This window comes from Phaseolus vulgaris, chromosome 3 (assembly GCF_000499845.2).
Source record: "Phaseolus vulgaris cultivar G19833 chromosome 3, P. vulgaris v2.0, whole genome shotgun sequence".
Taxonomy (NCBI): domain Eukaryota; kingdom Viridiplantae; phylum Streptophyta; class Magnoliopsida; order Fabales; family Fabaceae; genus Phaseolus; species Phaseolus vulgaris.
In genome coordinates, this window is record NC_023757.2 from 21339244 (window position 1) to 21349974 (window position 10731).

The 10731-nt window shown below is 48.2% G+C and overlaps 1 protein-coding gene across 1 annotated transcript; it reads right to left on the reverse strand.

Annotated features, from left to right (window-relative positions):
• Positions 1-8970: 8970 nt before the first annotated feature.
• On the reverse strand, positions 8971-10274 carry LOC137839343 (uncharacterized). The gene is made up of 3 exons (XM_068648462.1): positions 9359-10274; positions 9203-9291; positions 8971-9153 (listed from the first exon to the last, which is right to left on the reverse strand). The coding sequence occupies exons 1-3, from the start codon at positions 10272-10274 to the stop codon at positions 8971-8973; spliced, it is 1188 nt and encodes a 395-aa protein (XP_068504563.1).
• Positions 10275-10731: the final 457 nt, after the last annotated feature.

Genomic DNA, 10731 nt, shown 5'->3' on the forward strand with positions numbered 1-10731 from the left:
ATCGCCGCAGAGCTGGCCCAGGCGCAGGTGGAAAACAAGAAGGTTACTGAAGACCTCCTTCAAGCTCGTGAGACAACTGAAAATTTAAAGAAACGAGCTTATGAGTTAGAACAGCAGACCGAGGGGCTCAAAAAGCAGACTGAAGAGCTCGAGCTGAGCTCTGCCCAAATCCTCGCTGTTGGGTTTGACGCCGCCCTGGAGCAATTTGCCTGCCAGTACCCTGATCTGGACCTCTCCATGGTGTCGCTAAACAACGAAGTGGTGGATGGGAAGATCGTTCCTTCTGAAGATTAGCTGCTTCCCTCCATCGCTTATTCCTCTGTTTTCTCTCTTACACACACTTACTTGTAATAATTTTTCCCTTTTTTGGTACATGTATTTTGAACTGATGCCACTGTGTTATGAAATTTCCTGCTTCTTTATATAATCTCTCTGTTAGCTTTATTTCTTCTTGTATAAACTTCTTAAACGAAATTGACTTAGCAACTCCGCGAGCGCAACTGTTTACTAACTGCTTCAATAACTTGTGAACTTTAAGGCAATCGAACTTCAGCGTAAAACTATTTGCTAAACAGCACGTTTTAACCCAACTGATAGTTTAAGGCATAGTTCACCTGATCTGCTCCATCGAAACGGGCCTTAACTCTTGCCATTGCTTGAATTTCTTCTGATCGCCAAAGAGTCTTGGCGATACCAGCTTCCTCTTGCCTTCGCAACTTGGCCATTGTTCCCTCATCTGGGGGTAGAGGCGCCTTTCGAATCCTTCTTTACCTTCCCTGACTTTCAGAACAGCAAGCCGGATAGCTAGGTGTTCTCTTCGAACCTACCTTAGCTATCCTTCAAACTTCTTCCACCCTCCACACCGTACCTGAACTCGTTCAAGACGAGAAGGATTTTATCTTGCCTGAACTCGCTCGACGGCGAGAAGGTCTTTAACTCGCCTGAACTCGCTCATCGGCGAGAAGGTCTTTAACTCGCCTGAACTCGCTCATCGGCGAGAAGGTCTTTAACTCGCCTGAACTCGCTCGACGGCGAGAAGGTCTTTAACTCGTGCCTCTACATTGCCCCAGGGGCTACATCTTCTCTCCCCTGGAAACACTGAGGACTTTTCACCGGTGCCTCTACATTACCCCAGGGGCTACATCTTCTCTCCCCTGGAAGCATTGAGGACTTTTTACTGGTGCCTCTACATTGCCCCAGAGGCTACATCTTCTCTCCTCTGGAAGCACTGAGGACTTTTTACTCTTTCTCGCCTGCACTCGCTCGATGGCGAGGAGGTCTTTATCTCTTTCTCGCCTCAGGACGCGCGAGGGCGTTGAGGTCTTTTAACTGGTGCCTCCAATCGTCGAAAGACGATGAGGACTTTTAAAACTTTAACTGATGCCGCTAATCGCCGAAAAGCGACAGGGACTTAAAACTTTTTAGAAAGCATGCAACATAACTTCAACTCGCCTTAAATCACATATAAGCGACAAGGTCTTTCTTCAAAACTTTCGGAAAAACAACAAGCATGCAATCTAAACTACTTTAAACTTCGAAAAACTCTTCTTTATTGGGTGGCCTCATTAAAAACCCTCTTTAGGGAAAAAAGAGTGCCCCCTTCAAACTGTTTTAACAGAAAGCTTGCAAACTCTTCGTGTTTGTTTTTACTTACAAAGCTTTTAACTGTAATATAACTTGAGGTGCGTGGCGTTCCAAGTGCGAGGAATCGCCCCTCCTTCCAACATTTCTAAGCGGTAGGCGCCGTTCCCGAGCGCCTCGGTTATCCTGAACGGTCCCGTCCACTTAGGCGACAACTTGTTCTCCATCTCGTACTGGTGGGCCTTCCTCATCACCAGGTCGCCTTCTTTAAACTGCCTTGGCATCACCTTCGAGTTATACCTTCGTCCAATCCTTCTTTTCACTGCCTCAGCCTTTACTCTCGCCTCCTCCCTGACCTCATCTAGCAAATCCAGATTTAGCCTTCTTTCCTCATTCGAGTTTTCCGCTACAAAGTTCTGGAATCTCGGCGAGCTCTCTTGGATTTCCACTGGAATCATTGCGTCGCATCCATAGACCAGGCTAAATGGGGTCTCATGGGTTCCTGACTGCTCGGTGGTGTGGTACGCCCAGACTATACGGGGTACCTCCTCAGCCCACGATCCCTTAGCTTTCTCTAGCCTTCTCTTCAAACCTCTCAGCAGTACCCGATTGGCTGACTCTACTTGGCCATTTGTCTGAGGGTGCTCGACGGATGCAAATACTTGTTGAATTCCCACCCCTTCACACAGCTGCTTCAACAGGTGACTTGCAAACTGAGTCCCGTTATCTGACACCAGGCGCTTGGGCACACCAAACCGGCACACGATGTTCTTCCACACAAAGCTCTCAATCTTGTGTGCGGTGATCTGGGCCACTGCTTCCGCTTCAATCCACTTGGTGAAATATTCAATTGCCACCACCAAGTACTTCATCTGCCTGATCGCCAATGGGAAAGGTCCCAGGATGTCGATCCCCCACGTATGAAACGGCCAATGGCTGTAAATCGACTTCAATTCCTCAGGAGGCGCTTTGTGCCAATCGGCGTGCTGCTGGCATTGCTTGCAACACTGTGCGTACTTCTTGCAGTCTTCCCTCATTGTTGGCCAGTAGTAACCTGCATGGAGGGTTCTCGCGGCCAGAGCTCGACCCCCGACATGACTTCCGCAAATCCCTTCATGGAGCTCGGCCATGATTCTTGTACACTTCTCTCCGTGCACACATTCCAGGAGTGGGTGTGTGAACCCAAACCTGTACAACTCGCCGTCAATCATCGTGAACTTGCTGGAGCTCCTCTTTATCTTCCTGGCCTCCGTCGAATCCAGCGGGAGAAGGCCATCCGCCAGGCATCGCTTGTACTGTGTTACCCAGGTGTCTGACTCATGGGTAGTACAGACCTGCGTCATGTTCACCTTCTCTCCCCGACATGCTCTTATTCTTGGCGATCTCAAGGTCTCCTGAGTCAAAGACCTGTGACTCCTCACCGCTTTCTCCGTCGACTTGCTTATCTGAAGAACCAGGTGATCTGCCACAAATGCTCTGGGCGTTTTCAGAGTTTCTTGGATCACCGTTCTCTGCCTACCCCCCTTGCCTGAACTGGCGAGCTTGGCTAGCAAGTCAGCTCGGGCATTCTGCTCTCTGGGAACATGCACCACTTCAAAGGAGACAAAGGAACTCTTCAACTCCAGTACATACTCCAGGTAAGCCGCCATTTGTGGATCCTTTGCCTGGAACTCGCCTGTTACCTGCCCTGTGACTAACAGCGAGTCACTCTTAGCTATTAGCACCCTAGCTCCCATTTCCTTTGCCAGCAAGATTCTGGCGATCAGCGCCTCATATTCTGCTTGATTGTTGCTGGCTTTGAAGGCAAACCTCAGGGACTGCTCAATCAGCACGCCGTTGGGCCCTTCCAAGATGACTCCAGCACCGCTGCCCTGCTGGTTCGACGATCCATCCACCGAAAGCACCCAACGAAAATCATCCCCCTCAACTCGCGTTGCTTCAGACGAGAGCTCGACCACAAAGTCTGCGAAAATCTGCCCCTTGATCGGGCCTCGGGGCTCATACTTGATATCAAACTCCGACAGCTCCACCGCCCATTTGACCATCCTCCCAGCTACATCGGGCTTCTTCAGAACCTTCTGGATGGGCAAGTCGGTCATCACCAGTATTGTGAAGCTGTGGAAATAGTGGCGTAACCTTCTCGCCGAAAAAACCACTGCCAGTGCAGCTTTCTCCAAGGCCTGATATCTCACTTCGGGGCCCTGCAGCACCTTGCTGACAAAATAAATAGGCTTTTGGGCCTGGTCTTGGTCTTGGGCGAGCACTGCACTCACTGCCCTCTCAGTCACAGCAAAATACAACCTGAGAGGGGTCCCCACCAGCGGTTTGCACAAAACCGGTGGGCTCGCCATGTACTCTTTAAGCTTGACGAAGGCCTCTTCACACTCCTTCGTCCAGGCAAACTTGTTGTTTCGCCTTAGACATTGAAAATACGGATGGCCCTTCTCCCTGCTGGCTGACACGAAACGAGACAGGGCGGCCATCCGACCTGTAAGTTGCTGCACTTCCTTCACGGTAGCCGGGCTCCTCATCGCCAAGATGGCAGTGCACTTATCGGGATTGGCTTCTATTCCTCTTTCAGTCAAGAGAAATCCCAAGAACTTCCCCGCCTCCACGCCAAAGATGCACTTCTCGGGATTCAGCTTTAACCTGAACTTGGTGATCGTGGTGAACAACTCCTCCAAGTCCGCGACGTGCTTGCTTTTCTCCGACGAGGTCACGACCATGTCATCTACGTACGCTTGCACATTCCTTCCCAACATTGGTGCAAGTACCCGATCCATCAACCTCTGGTACGTGGCCCCCGCGTTCTTCAGCCCAAAAGGCATCACCTTGTAGCAGTAGCACGACCTCTCGGTCATGAAGGCAGTCTTCTCTTCATCCATGGGATGCATCTTTATCTGGTTGTACCCCGAGAAGGCATCCAGGAAACTCAGCAACTTGCACCCTGCAGCACTGTCAACCAGGGCATCTATGCTTGGCAAAGGATACGAATCCTTTGGGCAAGCCTTGTTCAAATCAGTGAAATCGTCGCACATGCGCCATTTGCCATTGCTCTTCTTCACCAGCACGACATTGGCTAGCCATTCAGGGTACTGGACCTCCCTGATATGGCCAGCAGCGAGGAGCTTCTGGGTTTCATCCCTGATCGCCTGCCTTCTCTCCTCGTTGAATTTCCTTCTTCTCTGTCGCACTGGTCTGACCTGGTTGTCCATTGCTAGATGATGGCACAAGAAGTCGGGGTCAATTCCCGGCATGTCTGAAGCAGACCATGCGAAAGCATCCAGATGCCGCTCTATCACCTTGGCAATCTGGTCTTAGAGCTCAGCCTCCAAGGATCTTCCCAACTTGAAGACCTTTCCCCCGATCTCCCTTTCGAGCCATTCCTCGACGGGTTTGGGTCTAGCTTCCCTGGCGATCACCGCCCTGGCGATTCCCAACTCCCTCGCTTCCTCAGGGCGACTCCTCGCCTCATCTTCCCGCTCGGCGCTCTCTCCCTCAGCCTCAGCATCTATCATGGCGACGTCTTCCCCGGCGGTCACCCCCATCGCTACACCAACAACCCGCCACTCTGTTGGTTTGGGCTTCACACCGGGAGGCGGTGTCGTCGTGATGTAACTCACTGACCTCTTGTTCTTCAGGCTATTCTCATAGCACTTCTTTGCTTCTTTCTGGTCAGATTTGATGGTGATCACCACCCCTTCCATTGATGGCAACTTCACCTTCATGTGCCTGGTCGAAGGCACAGCTCCTATTCTGTTGAGCGTTGGTCTTCCCAACAGAATGTTATATGCTGAGGGAGCGTTCACGACGAGGTACTTGATTTTCTCTGTTCTCGAGCCCGCCTCATCCGTGAAGGTAGTTCTCAACTCTATATACCCCCTGACCTCCACCTGATCGCCAGCGAAACCATACAAACACCCTCCATAGGGCCTCAGTTGGTCAAGGGGCAACTGCAACTGTGTGAAAGTCGGCCAGAACATCACATCTGCCAAACTTCCTTGGTCCACCAGTACTCTGTGGACCTTCCTTCCCGCCGTAACGAGTGAGATGACTATTGGATCGTTGTCATGAGGCACAACGTCCCGGAGATCTTCCCTTGTGAACGTGATGTCCACGTCTAGTGAGTGGTCCTCGAACATGTCCACCGTCATCACAGACCTCGCATACTTCTTCCTCTGTGACGCGGTGCATCCGCCACCCGAGAAACCTCCTGCAATAGTGTGGATCTCTCCGTGGGTAGGCATCTCGTGCTGCTGAGCCTCACCACCTGCTGGCTGGGAGCTCGACGCACCCCCCGTCCTTCTATCCAGCAAGTAATCGTTTAGGAACCCGCTCTTGACCAGGTCGTCGAGCTGGTATCCTAAAGCCAAACATGAGTCCACGGTGTGGCCAAAGCCCTGGTGGAATTCGCACCAGGCATCTGGCTTTGGTCCCAACACCTTGTCACCCACCTTCTCGGGCGCCTTCAGCCTGGCTGATATATTGGGAATGGCGATCAGGTCCGCCAATCCCATCACAAACTTATGCTTTGGTGGGCGATTGTACTCCCGACGTGCTAGCTGGGGCGCCCCGGGCCCCTGCCCTTGTTCTTCCTTGGATCATAAGGATGGCGAGTCCTCTGATCCCTCTTGGCCGCCGCTGTCTCCAGCACTCTCTGTGGCTGGATCCTCGTCTGGGCGCGTGGCCTAGCGGGGGCCACGCTTCCCCTATTCTCGACGACCTCACTTTCATCGGCGATGTGGGCCACCGCAAGTCGCCTAACCTCAACAAACGTGGCGGGGTGAGCCCTGATCAACGCCTCGCAGAAGGGTCCCGGCAGCACGCCCTTCTTGAATGCATAGACCAACATTTCTTCGTCCTTGGCCGGCGAGCGGACCATCTGCGCCCCAAAACGATTCAGGTAGTCCCTGAGGGACTCTCCCTGGTACTGCCTTATGTCGAACAGATCATAAGACACCCTAGGCGGCGCCTTGTTCACTATGTACTGCTCGACGAAGATCTTCGAAAACTGTTGGAAATTGGTTATGTGACCTGTAGGCAGGCTCACAAACCATTCCAGCGCCGTCCCCTGGAGTGTGCTCACAAACATCTTGCAATACACAGCATCCGATCCTCCTAACAGCATCATCTGCGTGTGGAATGTGGTGAGATGTGCCTCAGGATCCTCCACGCCGGTAAAAACAGCTTTCACGGGTACTACACTCGCAGGGATAGGCGTGTCGGTGATCGCCTGAGCGAAAGGCATGGGGAAAACGCGAGGCAGCGTTGACGGCGCGACCTCTTCAGCGACTGGGCGTCCTCGCTGCTCCTGAAGAGCTTGGCGCAATTCTTCAGTAACTCTGCTAAGCTCTTCATTCTTGGCCTGAGAGGCGACCAGGTCCTCGTGCATTTTTGCCTGCTCTATACGCGAGGCTTCCACATTCGCCTACAGCGAACGCATGATTTCCACCATTTGCGCCATAGCCATGGCGCCTTCAGCAGCAACGGGCGCAACTGGACTTGAACGGTTGCTTCTCATCTTTCTCATGAAAACTTGACAGATCACAAAGAGCGATGAACAACACCTTCTTCAGCGACGATCGATTCAGCGATCAATCGGTCAGAGCTTCGCAAAACTCTGAAGAACTTCAAGAACACAACCTCAACAGCAAACCTTCACAGAAACTCACAACTCCACCACAAACCAACGCTTCTTCCACGAAAATCCAAACGAGCGGCGAAACTTAGATCTCACCGATTAAAACTTGCGTAAGCAGCGAAAAACCTCTCCTCACCGAACGAGAACTCAAACGAACGGTGGAAAACACGAAACTACCGAACAAAGCTTAGATGAACGGCGGAAAATGGTTACACCAGCACACAACCACACAGAAACTGCAGAAACTTCCAAGAACTCACGCTGTGGATGGGAACAGGTTTTACATGGCCCCATGGTGGGCGCCTGATGATCCTGCCTGTTGACCGGGACGCAAGAACCTTGCCTCGTCAAACCTGGATCGACTTCTGCGCCGTGTTAGCCTCCGTCCTTCACCGTGATTCACCTCAAGAACCTGCAAAAGACAGAACGGCGCCGCTGCGGCCAATCACGCTCCGACGCCCAAGTCAGCGACTGAACCACCAAATACTAAGAGAAAACTCAAGAACTCTAAGGAACCGTGCAAAATTCTCTCTCAGCGTACTCAAAACTCGCAAGCGTAAAGAAACAGTCTAAACGTGCGTACCTCAGAAGTTCGTTAGAATCTCTTATATACCTGTGCACTTTCTCTCTCCTGACAGTTACACATCTGGACACGTGGCTCGCATCCAGCTGTACACGTGTCACCATCTGGAGCATCCTTGACTTGGGCGCCACTTCTTACTCTTCAGGCTTTTGGCTAAGTTACTTATGCATGACACAACTCAGTGCATAGCTGCCTTGGAGCGTGATTTCTTCTGAGTGGCGAGATCGGGTACCTTCGTATACACCTTCCCTGTGGTCTCACCGGCCGCCTTCACGATTTACTTTACTTGCTTCACCGTGTATGTTCAGGTAAGCTGTCTCCCGAGCTTATCCTCTGGCTAGCTAGGAAATGACTATCTGACTTCATCTTTGGCGATGTCCTTGTTTCGGCGATCTCTAATCACTAGGTCGCCTGGGTTCACATCTGGCGACTTCATCTCAAACCCGGTGACCACCGGTTTAGGTATGCTAGAGATCGGAACACGCCAACTTTAATAACTGGCGACTACACGAGCCCCCCGACTTCCTTCCCTTCTGCCAGCCAGGTGTCCCGTTCAACACGCCTATATAACAGCTCGATGCCACGTCATCACTTCCGACTACCAGGACAGTACAACTTTATATGCATCATTTTTTGAAGCAAGAAAAAGAGTCCATGTATATCTTGAGAAATTATCAACAATTACCAAAGCATAGAAATTTCCAGCTAAACTAGCAGTTCTAGAAGGTCCAAACAAATCCATATGCAGAACATCCAAAGTCTTATTTGTAGAAATCACATCCTTTGTTTTAAAAGAAGTTCTTGTTTTTTTACCCTTTACACATGCATCACATAATCTGTTATCTTGAAACTTTATATTTGGTAAACTAGAAACAAGATCCTTAGATTTCAATTTATTCAAGTGATTTGTATGGATATGAGTTAACCTCATGTGCCACAGCCAAGACCCATCACTTTTTGATAAGAGACATTCAGATTCAGAGCAATTGTTCATGATATCTAAGAGATAGATTTTATTTACCTTTTTACCTGTGAACAACACCTTACCAGAAGTTTCATCTAAAATTGTACAGGTGTTTGCTTCAAAATTAACCTTGTAACCCTTGTCACATAGTTGGCTAATACTTAGAAGACTATTCTTTAGTCTTTCCACATATAAGACATTCTAAATTATGGTTGAATTCTCAGTTCCAACATTTCCTCTTCCAAGAATCCTTCCTCTATTATTGTCTCCATATGTGACATGCCCTTCAGCTTTAAGTTTCATACTTGTCAACTGAGCTAAATCACCAGTCATATGCTTTGAGCATCCACTATCCAAGTACCACTGGTTTTTCCTACTATTTTTCTGCAAAACAAAATTAACACACATGGTACCCCTTTTTAGTCTAGGGTACAGCAGGATTAATACCTTTCCTTAGGAAGCCATTTGGCCAATCCTTTAGGAACAAGGTACCTTCTAGCTTTACATGTTCTAGAGATATGTCTAGATTTAATACAGTAAAAATAAGATACAAAATGCATTGAATTTGAACAGTTGAAAGAGGAATAACCTTTAGAAGGAACAAAAAAATTGGACATCTTTTTAACATTGTTCTTTCTTCTAGGATTACATCCTAGCCCATTTTTATTAAAAACAACATTTTGTGATCCCAACAGTGTTTCAAGATTTTCTCTTCCTTTGGTGAAATTTGATAATGTTTTCAACAAATATTCAACTTGTTTTTCCAACTTCTTACAATTTTCATAGGTCTTTATGGATGCATGCAAACATGTCAATTCAAGACTAACAAGATCAGTTTTAGCTTTGTGTAATTCTTCCTCAAGTGACTTAACCTTAGGTTCAAGTACTTTGTTTGCACTACTTAGTTTGTTACATATGACAACCAATTTGTTTGCTTCATCATGTGTTTCCTTAAAGGTAATTGACAGTTGATCATAACTTTCAGAATCAGTGGAAAAATCACTCACCGAATCAGAGATTAATCCTTCATCACTCACCATGAAGCACATATTTTCTTTTTCACTTCTAGTTGAGAAGTCACTTGCTGAGGAGACTTTATTTTCCTCCCAAGAAATATATGCTCTTTTTCCTCTTCCTCTTTCACTTTTCTTGCTGACTGGTTTTTCTTTATTTTGATTGTTTGGACAATCAATCTTTATGTGACCTGATTTACCACAGCCAAAGCAAGTATAACTAGAAGAATTTGAATCATTTGATTTAGAGTACCTTTTTCTTTGTTGAGTTCTGTCTCGGTTCTTCCTTTTTAGAAATCTGCTGAATTTTCTGGTGAACAAACTCAAGGTTTCATCATGTCCAGGATTCTCCTGTTCCTCACTTGTATCATGTTCTATGCTAGTCTTCAAAGAAATTCCTTTGGCTCTTTTCTCCATTGTTTCTTGTTCTTTCAATCTTTTGAGTTCTAGCTCATGCTCCATTAATTTCCCGAACAATGCAGCAGTGGACATCTTGGAGAAATCTCTGGATTCAAATATTGTTGTTACCTAGGGCTGCCAACTCTTGTCAAGGCATTTTTGCACCTTTATGTTGAGCTTTTCCATGTCAAAGACCTTACCAAGTCCAGTGAGATGATTTACAATATGTGTAGCCGTTTCTGCACATCTGCAATGCTTTCTTCTGATTGCATCCTGAAAAGTTCATATTCTGGAATGAGTGAGTGTTTCCTTGCTCGTTTCACATCATCCGTGCCCGCATAAGTTACGTCTAGTACTTCCCACATCTCTTTAGCTGAATTACATTGAGATACTCTAAAGAATTCATCCATGTTTAGAGCATAAGTTATGTTGCTCTTGGCTAAGGACTGAGCCTTCTTTCTTTCACTTTCACTCCAATCGACCAAGGCTTTTTTACTGTTTCTTCTTCGACAACCTGCATAGGTACAAAAGTTCCATTGACCACTGCATC